At 45.2% G+C, this 14941-nt stretch overlaps 1 protein-coding gene across 5 annotated transcripts in view; it reads right to left on the reverse strand.

Moving 5' to 3' along the window:
* Positions 1 to 3700: 3700 nt before the first annotated feature.
* Positions 3701 to 14941, reverse strand: part of ZNF638 (zinc finger protein 638) — a 56342-nt gene continuing 45101 nt past the window's right edge. For 4 of the 5 annotated variants that reach the window (XM_035103681.2, XM_035103679.2, XM_060278301.1 and 1 more), the window contains 8 exons: positions 12772 to 14128; positions 12163 to 12216; positions 9740 to 10880; positions 9569 to 9637; positions 8454 to 8732; positions 6063 to 6152; positions 5106 to 5224; positions 3701 to 4011 (listed from right to left, as the gene is read on the reverse strand). In XM_035103681.2, coding sequence (XP_034959572.2) covers positions 3934 to 4011; positions 5106 to 5224; positions 6063 to 6152; positions 8454 to 8732; positions 9569 to 9637; positions 9740 to 10880; positions 12163 to 12216; positions 12772 to 14128 — 3187 coding nt within the window. In that variant the 3' untranslated portion in view covers positions 3701 to 3933. The remainder of the gene's footprint in view (positions 4012 to 5105; positions 5225 to 6062; positions 6153 to 8453; positions 8733 to 9568; positions 9638 to 9739; positions 10881 to 12162; positions 12217 to 12771; positions 14129 to 14941) is intronic. The other variant, XM_035103680.2, reaches the window with a different exon arrangement.

Here is a 14941-nt window from a genome sequence, read left to right on the forward strand (position 1 = left end):
CATGGACCAGAGCACGCCAGGCACTCCTGTCTTGCACTGCCTCCCGCAGTTTGGTCAGACTCATGTTCGTAGCTTCGAGAACACTGTCCAACCATCTCGTCCTCTGTCGTCCCCTTCTCCTTGTGCCCTCCATCTTTCCCAACATAAGGGTCTTTTCCAAGGATTCTTCTCTTCTCATGAGGTGGCCAAAGTATTGGAGCCTCAGCTTCACGATCTGTCCTTCCAGTGAGCATTCAGGGCTGATTTCCTTCAGAATGGATAGGTTTGATCTTCTTGCAGTCCATGGGACTCTCAAGAGTCTCCTCCAGCACCATTAGTAGTAGTAGTAAATTATTATTTATATCCTGCCCATCCGGCTGGGCCTCCCCAGCCACTCTGAGTGGCTCCCAACAGAATTAAAAGCGCAATAGAACCTCAAACAGTAATAACTTCCCTAAACAGGGCTGCCTTCAGATGTCTTCTAAAAGTCAGATAGTTGTTTATTTCCTTGACATCTGATGGGAGGGCGTTCCACAGGGTGGGCGCCACCACCGAGAAAGCCCTCTGCCTGTTTCCCTGTAACTTGGCTTCTCGTAGCGAGGGAACCGCCAGAAGGCCCTCGGCGCTAGACCTCAGTGTCCAGGCAGAACGATGGGGGTGGAGACGCTCCTTCAGGTATACTGGGCTTGAAAGGTCAGCACCAACACTTTGAATTGTGCTCGGAAACGTCCTGGGAGCCAATGTAGGTCCTTTCAGGACCGGTGTTATATGCTCTCGGCGGCCACTCTGTCGCCAGTTTAGCTGCTGCGTTCTGGATTAGTTGTAGTTTCCGAGTCACCTTCAAAGGGAGCCCCACGTACAGCACATTGCAGTAGTCCAAGGGGGAGATAACTAGAGCATGCACCACTCTGGCGCGACAGTCTGCGGGCAGGTAGGGTCTCCTCCAGTGTACCAGATGGAGCTGGTAGACAGTTGCCCTGGACACAGAATGAACCTGCGCCTCCAAGGACAGCTGCGAGTCCAAAATGACTCCCAGGCTGCACACCTTTTAGAGGTATTTTGTGGTGGCACTCGATCCCAGCTACGTTAAAATGTCTTGGTTTTTTCACCGACCTTTTCTGTCCCTGGGAACATTTAGATGCAGCATCTCGATGAGGATGAGGAAGTGACCCATTCGGAGAATGAGAAGGCTGCCGCTACACTTTTAATGTCTATGTGAATTAGGGCAGCCTGTTCCCTTGCCTTCCCACCTGCTTTTCAGTCCACCTCCCCGCAAAAGTCAGTATTCCACCCTCGGTTGCTTCAAGCTCCCATTTTTTGTGTCTCTGCATACAGTGGTACCTCGGTTTATGAACACAATTGGTTCCAGAAATCTGTTCATAAACTGAAGCGAACTGTCCCATTGAAAGTAATGGAAAGTGGATTAATCTGTTCCAGACGGTCTGCGGCGTTCAAAAACCGAAAATTTGTAAACTGAGGTGTTCATAAACCGAGGTTCCACTGTACATTCAACATTTCCCCCCCATCTGCCATGGGAGTTGCTGTTCTAGTTACTGAAACTCAAAACTCTTTTCTGAACAGTGGAAACAGAACCTAAAGACGGGATTCAGAAGCTGCTATGCTGGGAAGATCCTGGCAGAACGATTCCAGGTTTTATAAGGTTATGAAGTGCAGCACCAACTTACATTTTAGAAGAACAAAGTCAACCCTTTTCAGCTTTTAGACTGGGTGTCCCCAAAAGTGGCGCTGGGTAGCAATAGCAACAAGCCTACATCCTGGGGCCAAAGTTCTTATCGTGTGTGATGTACAGCACCAAATCTGGTGCTTGTCCCAAGTCTATATCCCAAAAGATGAAAAATTGGTGGCAATTCTGTATTTTTGTGTGTGTAAATAATATTTTGTATTCATCTGTCCAGGGGAAGCCATGCTATGCCTCAAGGGGTCTAGACAAAGGTCACCCACTTTTGCTTCTGGCACTGCCTGCTGCTGGCAAGTGGCCTTCATACCCATTGAAACTGGCCAGAGGGTCCATAACATGTACAAGCTGCTTAGAAATAATGAACTGTTGTGAAGTTGGCGGGAGTCCATAATAAGTGTTTTTTCCCCTTTTTTTGAAATGTCTGACTTTATTGAATAATGAATTTATGTTGTTTTATGTATGCTCCTTTTTCTTTTCTTTCTTTTCAAGATTTAAATGTACTTACGAAAGGCATATATTTATATCTCTTTCTTCTTTCTTCCTTTCTGGAGTTTCTGCTTTTATTCTTTTCTTTTTTGGTCTCTCTACATAAGTGTTTGTATCTTCTTCTTCTTCTTCTTCTTCTTCTTCTTCTTCTTCTTCTTCTTCTTCTTCTTCTTCTTCTTCTTCTTCTTCTCTTTAAGTTTGTGCATTTTGATTTATATGTATGTGCAATACAATAAAAAAACAGAAACAAAACATGTGCAAGCTGCCTAAATGTACCCGTTTGAAAAAGAGGAGCATGTGAGCATGTCTGCAAATCAGACAGGATGTTCAGAGAATGGCAAAGATCCAGCTAAGGAACCTCTAGCTTCTGAATATTTGGGGGTGGGGGGTAGGAAGCAAGTATGTGGCTGGGGAATATAAATATATTATTATTATTATTATTATTATTATTATTATTATTATTATTTGCTCAGGACAAAGAAACAGCACAATCCTATGCAGTCTACTCAGATGTAAGTCCCACTGAGTTCAGTGAATGCTAGATCACTATGGGAGGCTCTGTGCCTCTGAAGAATAGTTGCTGGGAACTGCAGATGAGCCGAGTGCTGCTGTGTTCAGATCCTGCTTGCTGGCTTCCCACAGTCATCAGGGGAGTCACCCTGAGAGCAGGATGCTGAACTCGATGGGTCACTGGCTTGATCCAACAGGATGTTCTTAACTCGCAGCTAAGGGAGGATAGAACTGCAAACTTAACTTTCAACTACTGGAATTCCGACCTTTCTGGTGAAACACAAAAAAAATGTATTTTTTGCGGGGTGTGTGTGTTTTATTACCAGGATGGCACAAAGACTAAATTAGAATTACACATACAGTATAGTGTTCTGGTAAGAAAGTTGCAGTCTCTAAATAAAAGCATTTGCAACTTGGCAACACAAAATGGGTTTCTCTCATCCCCTTTCAGAATACTCAACAATAGTTAAAATACAGCAAAATGGAATCAATTTAATGTCTTATTATCTACCACAAAAATTAAAACCACCTAGGAATTCCTCAAGGTGCTCAGTCTTAATTCAGACATTTGCAAATTAAATTCACTTTCGTCCTGAACATTACCCATGTGCCCATGGGTACCCATACTGTACATTTTTCAAAATTAAAGAATGAGAACGAACTCTTGAGTTAGGGAATTTCCTTCTGAGGCCAGGCTTTTTTTTGGGAGAGGCAACACAGCATTTATGCAACTTTGTCTTCCATTCAGACACTGGAAACATGACGCCAAAGAAGACCACGGAGGCGGTGATTCTCTTCTTTGTCATATCGTGTCCCTATACTCAGCAAGCAGCTCCTGTCACCAAAGATGGGCTGGTCTTTAAGGTGGTACAAACAGACTAAAACTGCTACTACATTAGCCCTGAGCAACAGTGATTCTCTACATTTTCTGGATTCAGACAGGAGACATTTGTCAACAAGACAAAGTCTGGCTTTTCAACACACCAGAACAGGCAGTATTGAGCTGATAAAAAAACAAGCGCTGTGTACATCTGTGCCGGCAGCACAGTAGGAACATTTATTTGAACCCATCCCGCATCACTGCAAAGAGCAACTCAGAGCCACCGCACTATTTAGATCAGTCCACCTATACTGAATAAACTATATACAACATGTATGCAACATGGAAATCGTCAAAGGAACAAAAGGAAACATGAACACGGCACACAGAACTGACTGGACCCTAAGTGAAGTTTGGGGAGGCTCTTCCTGTCTTCGTATCACCTTGAGCTCTGTTCCTCGGCTTCCCCGTCACCCTCCTTTTTCTTTTCCTCCGCTGTGCTCTTGAGCATGAATTTCTGCAGAGAAACACAGAAACAAACTCTTTTGCGGCAACTGAGAACTTCCTCAGGTTTTCGAGGGGCGCGCTTTTATTGTTGAATTTATTGCTGTTGCTCAGGAGACATTCCACTCCCCTAGTTGCTGGGTTTGCGGGTGTTCATTTAGGACAGGGGCAAAGCCCCGAGGGTGGGGGTGGGTGGGCAGCCTGCCAAACACTAGCCTGGCTCTAGGAAGTTCAAAATGATGTCTGCACTGGCACTGGACCCATGTGCGTGACTGGTATTCTAGGACCCTAGCCTTGGGAATCTGGGCATTAGGAGTTTGGGAAGCAAGTGGGCAGGATCGCCAGCTTCTGTTGGTCTGACATAGTCAAAACAAAATTTAAAAATTCCTTCCAGTAGCACCTTTGAGAGCAACTAAGTTTGTCATTGTTATGAACTTTCGTGTGCTGGTATCTGAAGAAGTGTGCATGCACACGAAAGCTCATACCAATGACAAACTTAGTTTCTAAAATGTCACAGACCCCCAAATCAGATTTATTATTTATTTAACATATCTATATACCACTTTGCTCCCAAAGCAGGGTTCAAAGCTGCTTGCAACATTAAAAAGTAAACTTGTTGGAAACAAGAGTTAAAATGCATTTAAAACCGGCATTAAAGTACTGTATAGTTTGCCCCGAGATTAATGAGCCCCTCATAGCCCACTGCTGCTAGGGTCAGTTGTACTCTTTTATATGCATGTGTGCATATGCACAGAGAATCTGGAGATAATGACCACATATAAATAAGATTGACCTCCTGGGACAGAAACATGGCATGTTTTTTGCATAAGCCTGGGGCAGTTCACTTGGTAGAGCATAACTCTTTTCCCAACTCAGGGCTGTGGGTTCGAGCCCCACATTGGGAAAAGATTGCTGCATTGCAGGGGGTTGGACTAGATGACCCTTGTGTTCCCTTCCAACTTCATAATTCCACAATTATCTGATTTACTTAAGTCCCCAGTACCTTCCTAGTGCCTGAGACGTCACACTCCAGGAGAAATTGACTTCCATTTTTCAATATAAACATTTCATTCACCAGAAGGAAGCACAAAAGAAAACAAGGACTACCTCCATATTTTCCTGGTGGTGCGGAGATTGGCAATGGGTTTTCATAGATGCTTCATCCACACAGAAACAGGAACAGATCTGACAGAAAAAGCCAGCTTTTGGAACAAGGAAATCCAAATCTTAAAAGAGAAAGGACACACACATTAACAGGCGCAAATCAAAGTCATCCTTTTATTTTGCCCAGGTAGGGCAAGAGGAAAAATGACACAAAAGGCCACAACAACCAGAAGAATCCCTTTACAAATGAAAAAGTTATCTATTCCCTTTTGTGACAATGATTCAGAAAGCACTGAGGCTTAAGACAGTTTTCATAACTACTATACCTATAAGCCACAATTTCAGATGACCTAGCATTGCCAAGTAATTATAGTTTTAAATACACTTTGCTTATTTATGCTATGTTACCTCTGTATGTGGCTTAAGCTGTTTATACTGTTTTTGGTATTTACGTTGCTTTGTTAATTATGCTATTTAGGTCTGGTTATTTATGCTACTTGGGTTAAGTTTTTTGAAATCGATTTATGCTACTTCTGATGTATTAGAGAGCTATAGGGGCACTTCAGGAAATTTATAGAGATGGATAGGCTCTATATCCATGACAGGTATTTAGGAAGCAGTTGGATAAATTGCTGATTTTATCACAGGTGACAATCTGTAAGATGCATGTCACTGTTAATACTGTCCTGCAAAATACAGAAAGAAGTCCTCAGGTCACTTCCACAGGATACCACATGTGGATGCAGGACCACACATCCTATACTAGAGCAAAACCAAGACAAAAAACCTGCTTCATTTGCTTAAACCGCAACACCAACTCCCAACTCTGGTACATCCCAAATGTGGAGACAGATCAAACGATTCGCCACAAATTACCACTGAATTAGTAAATAGTTAATTAGGAAGCAGGTGATAAGAATGTTGAAGTTCTTTTTATTTTAGAACGTAGCATGATCTTACCTTTCAACTGGCTTGGAGCCTTGCACTTCTCTGAAGAATCTGTTTTTCTCCGTTTAGACTCTGGTTCCTCGCATTCTGGGTCAGTCAAATCTATAAAAGCAACATTTTAATTAGTGTACATATTTCCCCCCTAGGAGATGCAGTATAGTAACAACGCCATGCTCACATATAAAAATAAACTATAGAGAAGCATGAATAAGAAACTGTTCTGGTACATGGAAGGAATATAGCAGCTGCTTTGCTTCCCACCCACCCTCCCGGCTCCCAGGAGCTAAACCATGATTAGGTAAACACTAGGCAAACCTAGATTTGTCTCCCCCAGGTCTGCGCAAACACTAAGCAAAGCTTTCACTTTGTAGGGCAATGTACCAGCAGCAGCAGGAGGAGGAGGAAGAGAGGAGAGGCAAAGCGGCCATGTTTCTCGCTCCATGCACCAGCATGCCTACAGATTCAAGCTAGGTCAGAATCTGGTTTTAATGTTACATGCAAACCAGACCACTGCACCTGTAGTAGTAGTAATAGTAGTAGTAGTAGTAGTAGTAGTAGTAGTAATAATAATAATAATAATAATAATAATAATAATAATTTATTATTTATACCCCCACCCATCCGGCTGGGTTTCCCCAGCCACTATGGGCGGCTCCCAACAGATTAAAAACAGAATAAAACCTCAAACATTAAAAACTTCCCGAAACAGCCTTCAGCAATCGAGTCCTCAGTGTCAGGACACCCCTATTTGACACTGACTCAGGGGTGGGCGTTACAGAAAAGGCCCTTTCCCCTCACAGCCACCAGCGATGCCACACCAGGTGAAGATGCTCAGAGAAGGGTCTTCAACTATGCCTACGTGGCTTGGCTAGTTAAGATTTCTTGTCTGCCTGCTTCATCTGAACGCCTTCATAACCTCAACCTAATCCTAGCTCTAATCTCTCTTTTAAAAATTTTGATCCACTGGGGCTCGCATTTAGCTTCGCTTTCAAAACTGCAGACCACTTTCCACGATGCATGGGGAACAGAGGGCAGTTTCCAACATATTACAAACACACAGGAATCATCTGAAGCAGGCACCCCCAAACTCGGCCCTCCAGGTGTTTTGGGACTACAATTCCCATCATCCCTGACCACTGGTCCTGTTAACTAGGGATGATGGGAGTTGTAGGCCAAAAACATCTGGAGGGCTGAGTTTGGGGTGCCTGATCTGAAGTATACAGTAGGGCTGAGGATACAGCATTTCTTTCAGCCTTAACAGCAATCACTAAAACCAAGTAAGAGGCATTCACTAAATTATTCCAAATGCCTGGGAGAACATTGGCTTTACTTGCTGGTGGAAACCCATCAGAGTTACTGCCCTCCATGCCTCCAGAGGAACAGAGAGCTACAGTCCGGGGGGCAGGCAGGGAGGAGGACGACAGAGAATGTTCTCTCTTGCATCACCACGCAGCTGACTGAGCTCGCTGGTGGGATGATGAGATAAGCACCCCTTGCTGACCACAGGATCCAAGATGGTTGATACAGTCCCATGCAATGGAGGGCTTCACAAATTAATACAAAGAACGTATCTGGATCTGGTAGCATATAGCCAACCAGTGCGGATCCCACATAATAGGGGTTGTGGAAGCATGTGCAGACGCAGTCATTAGTAACGTTGCAGCAACTTCTTACATGAGCTCTATTCCTCAAGGGCAGGTCAGCACGCTACCAGCACGAGGCTATCCCAATCGAAGCATAGCTGCAGTAATAGGCTCTTGTGGAGTGAGGTCTAGGAAAGTCAAGGAGCATTGCCTTCCCCACCTCCATTGTGCCTCCCTACTCCTGAGCAATACAAACGGGGGGGGGGGGGGGTCCTAGGTGGAATGTGAAAGACCTCAGCAAACACAAGCAGAGAGGCACTGGCGGGTTACTTTTGCCAATATCTCTTAAAGCAATCCATTAGACAGCTGGTTTTGAACTGGTAGCTTTACCGCCTGCTCACTGCATCTGAAGCAATAATTTGCTCTCCACTTGCAAATACAGACACTCAAAATTGGCTGGCACTGACTGCAGTACTATAATGACAAAAAACAGCAATGGTGAGGATAATGATGTTGCAGTGCTTACAATTTTATAAGACAAGTCAGTATTATTGTTCCCATAGTGTGGCTGGGAGGATGAAGGCTAAAGGTGTGGCTTACCAAAGGCCCCTTAGTGAGTTCATGGTGGATTCCAAAATGTGAGCCACGGCCTCCCTGAGTCATAGCTCCGTCTCTTAGCCACACAGGTGCACCATGCCTGAGGTGCTGAACGGTTTGGAGAGACTACCTGATAGAAACAACTGCAAGCATCTGTTGGGCTGTTCTGTCAGCTTTCACCTAACGCAAACCAATAACATAAAAGCTACTTCCTGGCTCCTACCTTTTTCAGGCTTCTCGGAAGGCTGTGAAGACGTCACCTCACTGCAGCTCTCCTCCTTCAAATCTGCACTGGGAACCTGGTCTTGAGGTTCAGATTTTGTGTCCAGTTCTGCTGTAGCCGTGGCCGCGGCCTGACTGTCTGCCATAGAAACACTCGCGTCTGAGGAAGGCACCTGTGTGTTTTCTCCTGCTCTCTCCTCACTGGCAGTGGACGCAGAGCTTCCTTCAACTTCCGTATCAGCTGCTCTACCGGCAGCACCCTCTCCAAGACTATCCGGCTCTAGTTCAGCATAAATGTCAGACAGCTCAGTTACTCTTCCTCAGATCTTGAGGAACTAACAACAGTTTGAGTTGCATTATTGGTAAGGACTAGTAATCATTGCCAAACATAAGCAGTTTAAGAACTTCATCTTTTTAATTCATGCAAAATTGTGGTCTTCAAAATGCAGACTTCCCTTCTTTTCATTTTGACAAAAAAATTCAAAATTCTGCATCCAGACAACCAAACCCATTCAGAGAATCGTACAAGAGAACCATGCAAAGTATGTTTTCGGACAAAAACCTTGTGGGCCCGCAGGCTGGAGGTCCCCCACCCCAGCACTAACATATCTAAAACCTTTGTCACACTATGAGTGCACAAGGCAACTTCAGGGACTATAAATGGGACACAGAGACTAAGGCATGCAGGGCCTAAGCTGCAATGAATTTCATGGGTCCTGCCTGGAACTCCAAACTGGCAATATGTTTCTAATAGGCCATCTCTCTCAGGGGAGCCTATGTTCAGTGGCACCTAGAGACTCTTAAGAGAGTTTGCATGAGTGCAGATTAGCGGAAAGAGAAACAGCAGAGTTCCTTTCTTGCAACACACCTAACTGTGAGGTATATCACGCAGGAACTCGTCTTTCCATGAGCCTCCAGTGTGGCAAGAGTGTCGGACTCTAAGCTAGAGGGGGGTTCAAATCCCCATGCAGCTCTTTAGGAGAGCTTGGGCCAGTCTCTCAGCCTGAAGCTCCCTCATAGGATCAAAATGGGGAAGAGAAGCAGTTTGCCTGCCCTCTTGAGCTCCTGGAAGGAAAAGCAGGAGAGACATGCAAGACTCAAGTAAATAAATCTCACCAGAAGGTTGCTGGTCCTCCCTCATACTGCTCTCGCTATCTGGCATTTCTGCCTGGTTCAATATTGGTTCTGCAAGTAGAAGGTTGCATATATAATTCTGACACTTTTGCTCAGGTGGCTTTCACCTCTTCCATGTGGTTGAGCCCTGTTAAGACCTAACTCCGTTCCTACCTGCCACTGGCTGCTCACACCCGGTGTCAGCTTCAGGCGTCTGGCTTGTTTCTTCATCTCTTCCTTCATCCTTCTCTGTCTCTATTAAGGCAGCCGGCTTGTCAACTGTGGTGGCCACAGAAATGCAGGTCTCCTCTTGAGGCTCCTCTGCCTGAGCCTCAGTTCTTTCAAGTTGTTCCTTCGAGGCCTGCTCTCTCTTCTCAGCCAGAGATTCACCTGGAGTTCCAGCTTCTTCTGGCTTGGCCACATCCTCTTCTGGTTCAGCTACTGCCATGGAAACCTCTTCTCCCGATATACTTTCAGCAACTGACTCTTTCACTTCTGCGGGGGGAGGAGAGTCCCTTTCCCCCTCTTCCTCATCCTCGCTTCCAACCTCGTCTACAGTAACAAAGTTAAGATCTTCTTTCAAGCGATTGAAGTCTGCCAGGAAGTCTTCATCATCTTCTGCCACTTCATCCAAAGTCACCAGATGCTGATCCTCGATTTCCTCGTGGATCTCGTCCACGGTAACTAGAGTGCTGGGATCTTCTGGGATCTGAGAAGAAAGGAAATCTCCAGGGTCCTCTCCAGGATCCTCAACAACCTGCTTCTCACCCTTCCTGGATTTTATGGTCTCGTCAACCTTGAAATGTGACGGCTCACTTAGCGGTATCTCTTCCACTTCTCCAATTTCATCCACGGTGACTAAGGGCTCTGCTTTAAGATCCGACTCATTATCCCCTACAGCGAAGGCATCCTTAGGGTCTTCTTGCTCTGATATCTCATCTAAAGTAACAAGTGACTGTGGATCTTTGATCACTTCATCAATCAATTCCTCCTCGTCGTTCACTTCGTCCACCGTGACCAAAGTCTGGGAATCTGGCTCAGCTTCCATGTTCAGAAGCTCTGCCTGCAACATTCCACCTTCATCTTCTCCAATCTCATCCAGAGTAACAAAGGAAAGCTCATTCTCATCAACGTGCGCGGAGCTCTTGCCCTTCCTCTTCTTGGCGCTCGGCTCAGAAGGAAGGCTTTTCTTGGCGTGATCCTTCCTTTTGCCCCGCACGGGGTTTCTCCTGGGCTGAGCGGGAGAGTCTGCTTCCTCTAGAACTTCATCCATGGTCACAAACTCATCCAAGTTAAATGGAGAAAGCTCTTCTTCCTACAAAAGAAAAACAAACCTCAGCTTTAGCGAGCAAGAGAAATCAGCAAAAGTATGGTGACAATGATGCTCAGTAAGCACAGTTCAAAATCAAAGAGGTGCACACAGAAACAGAAATTTACCATGGCCACACAAACTCAGGTTTTGTGTCTTTAACTACTGTTTATGGAAGCTGCTGTCTGGAGGGGCTTTGCCCTAAAATGGGGGTGTAAATAAAGGCTTAGCATGACTAAAGAACACAGACCAGGTATTTTGCGGTTTTTATCTTGCAATTTTATGTTGCGAACCGCCCTGAGATCTATAGATGAAGGGTGGCATACAAATTTAATAAACAAACAAAACAAAACCCTAGATCAAGGCAAAGGCCCCTCCAGCCCAGAATCCTGTTCCCACAGCAGCCAACCAGGCACCATGGGGAAGCTCACAAGCAAGACATGTGTGCAACAGCTACACTCTCCCTGCAACTGGTATTCAGAGGCATCCTGCCTGACGGGAGAGGTGGAACATAGCTGTCGTGAACAACCGTAGATGAGCGTCTTATCCTCTGTGAATGTGTCTCATCTGCTTGGTATGGCCCTCCAGCTGGTGACTGTCATTACATCTTGTGGAAGGGAATTATATCATTTAAATGCAGCAACTTTTTACCCTTTACCCACCAAAGCTCCTAGGAACCCAAACTTTGAAGAAGAAATGTGGTAACATTTCTTGGCAGGGGGTTGGACTGGATGGCCCTTGTGGTCTCTTCCAACTCTATGATTCTATGATTTATTTATTTTTTTAAAAGAAAAAAAAAACTAAGATATTATTGTTACTGCTATGAAGCAATTGCTTTGTTTGTAGAAAAAAACCACAATCTCCCCCACCTCACACTTTCCCTCTCTCATCTCTCGAATCACACCAACGGCATAGGTTGGTTTTCTGTAATCCAACCCAAGTAATCCAAATCCAAAATTTAAGTGGAACCATGTTCAATTCCATCAGTTGCACCCGTTGTTCAAAAAAAAGGTCAGAATAGGTCAGAAAAATGACCCTCACATTGTTTCTTCTTCATAATAATAATAATAATAATACCGTGCCCATCTTCCTTAAGGAAATCTAGAGTCTTAAGTTCTAAGCCACAGCCGCTTTCTCCGGTCCATGAGCATTATAATCATTTTTTAGTTGACAGAAAAGTGGTAAGAAAAAATATCCCTTCAAAAACTCACTGCAGAGACCTTATTTCAGTTGCTTCTTGAAATTATTGTAATTTTAATGCTGTCACTCACTATGTTTCTCTCCTTACCTCTTTTGGTTTTGTGCAGCTTTTAGAACTTCTAGTAGTTCTCCCAGCAGATACCTGAAGAAAATTTAAAAAGGGGAACAAGGATCAAAATAACAGAATTGCAAAGCTCACCGATACACGACTTCCCCCTTTAAACTTGGATGAAATTCATTACACGCTAAGAAAGTTAAGACCGTGCCAATCGTTTTTAAAATCCGGGTATTGAGCGCGCCAACCACCTCGTGAATAAGTGATCCCTTCTCAGCAGCCAGTATGTGCAAAACCGTCAGGATTCGACACGGAGACAAGCGACAGCAAGAGAAAGAGGGAACAATACTTGCCGCCCATTCAGAACTGCACCATGAAGAGCTGGTGCTCTACCCTCCGGTTTACCCAGAAGTTCCTGTCCACCGAGTGCTTCCGAGTGAACCGCTTTCAAGCTGTGTGTGCCATGAGTCTAGAGAGACGGCAGGATGCCCGCCTGCCCGTTTGCCCCACTTAATGCAACCGCTTAGAGAAAGGGGAAGGGAACTGGGCCCAGGCTACCACTGCACTGGTTCAGGATCTGGAAGAAGCGTCAACGTTAGTTACCAGCCAGTCACAAGGAGCCAGCACTTTAGCCCTTCTCACCTTATTGCTGCCGCTGTCTCGCTTCACACTGGATGATCTACTCTCCTGCTCCGGGGTCTGCTTTGAGCTACCCTTAGTTTCCACTGGGGAGTCCTTGTCTGGCAGCGATGAACTCTTCCCAATGCCTAACTTAACAAGAGAACGTACGTTGGGCTTAGGCTTGCCGCCATCTGTCAGATTTGACCTGCCGCTCGGAGGTCTCTGCTGACTCGCTTCTTTTGACACCACTTTCTTTTCAGCAACTGTGCAGCTCCTGGTTGCCGGCTTCGCAGGAGGCTTCTGCTCTTCTTTTCTCGGAGTCGAAGCTCTCGTCTTGGAAACACTTGGGACAGACATCACAGCCTTTTGCATACTTATGCTAACAGAAGTAGTCTCCACACCGGATGCTGATTCTGATGCAAGACTGACGGATTCAGCCGCCTGTCCCGGTCCTTTACTGGGCTGTGCCTTGGGTAGAATTTGTTCAGGACTCTTGTCGTCTGTATTCTTTTCAGGTTTCTCCTCCTTGGTTGGTCCATCATTTGATACCAGCCTTTCAGGTTGCTTCTCTAAAGTTGTCTCCGTCTTGACTACATGCAATTCAGGTTTCTCCTCTGTGACTTCCATAGCTTCCAGCGCCGCTGCCTCAGATTCCACCACTTTATTAGCTTCCGCTGTGGAACAGGGGATTCCAGATTCCTTGTCTATCACCCCCCCAATCACCTGATGTGTAGGTATCTCTGATACATTGAGTGATGCTTCAGTGCTATCTGCCTCTTGGGTTGCTGGCTTGTTATCTGACTGTACGTCACCATTTGACATTTCCTCCACAGCAACTTCTGCAGAGTCCACTGGAAATGTCTCAGAGGTGGCAGCAACTGTGTCGTCTCCTTCCACGGTCGTGACAGAGTCTACTCCTAGGCTCTCCGCTTCAGTCATGCTGGGTGATTCTTCCAGTGGTTTACCAACAGGAGTGGCTAATTCTTCACTTTTGTTTTCCCCAGCAGCTGCGGGTGCATTTTCCAGAAATTCATTGTTGGAGGTTTCTGTAATTTTTTCTTCCTTCTCCAAATTGGATGGCAAAGTAAGAAGAACTCCTTCGGATTTTACTTCAGGTAATCCTAAATCAACTGGCATAGCAGGTGTGGTTGTTGCTCCAATTCCAGAATCCTCGCCTGACCCTTCTGCCTTGGATGGTTCTGATGCCACTTCACATACCACTTTCTCAATGGGTCTTGAGTCTTCTTCAGTCTTCCCTTCTGGATTCCTAGGCTTCTGATCAGAACTTGGTTCTTCCTTGGCCTCAGGAGGCTTTGGTGAAGGAACAGCAGCTGGGTGCACCCCTCCTGATCCTTCGGGAAATGTGTTCAAGTCAGGGCTAAATATATTTAAAAAGACAGAAGAGATCAAGCTATGTTGAGAACTCCACAGTAATTAATAACCCCTCGACGCCAACGGTTGGGATTTCCTGATGCAACAGAGCTTAGCATTAGGAAATCTAGCGTAACAACCAAATTGGTTTTCACATTGAGCCAAATTCTAGTTTACCTCTCTCTTAAGTTGCTTCAGCGTGGCAGGCATCTTAGCATTTCTCTGATGGTACTACTCAGTATGCATGTGTGTTCTGTGTACCTTGGAGCTGACAGGTAAGGTTTAAGTTTAGGTAGGGAGAAAGACAGACAGAACACAGGGATGCATAGCTCTGGTTGTGGATATAAACAAACTTAAAAGTTAGAATAGGAAACCCTCCTGATCTTTTATCCACCTTCCTGCAGTTCCGCTCCAGAAATATGGGTGCTAAATGGGGTGTTACCTAGAGAACTGAAATGAGTCAGTTTGAACAGACAAGAGTGGAAATGTCCACACACACACACTCGCTGAGCCTTCAGTCCATTTTCAGCTAAAATAACCAAATTCAAGGCGACAATGTACAGTACCCCAGAGAACGTCCACTTACAAGTACACAATTATTAGGAATGTAAGAGTGGTCCTGCTGCAATCAGATCAAGGCTCTACTTGGTCCCCATCGGGCTTCCAGCAACAGCCAGACTGGTGCCTCCTGAAAGCCCATTCTAGTGTGTCTCTAGAATAATCTCTACCTGGAGGTGAATGATTTCAAAGCTGGGGTAATGGCAATTCTGCTTTGATGACCTAGGAAAGGATGCTAAGGTATCACATATTGCAACTGAAA

Source organism: Zootoca vivipara, chromosome 9, assembly GCF_963506605.1.
Source record: "Zootoca vivipara chromosome 9, rZooViv1.1, whole genome shotgun sequence".
Classification (NCBI taxonomy): Eukaryota; Metazoa; Chordata; class Lepidosauria; order Squamata; family Lacertidae; genus Zootoca; species Zootoca vivipara.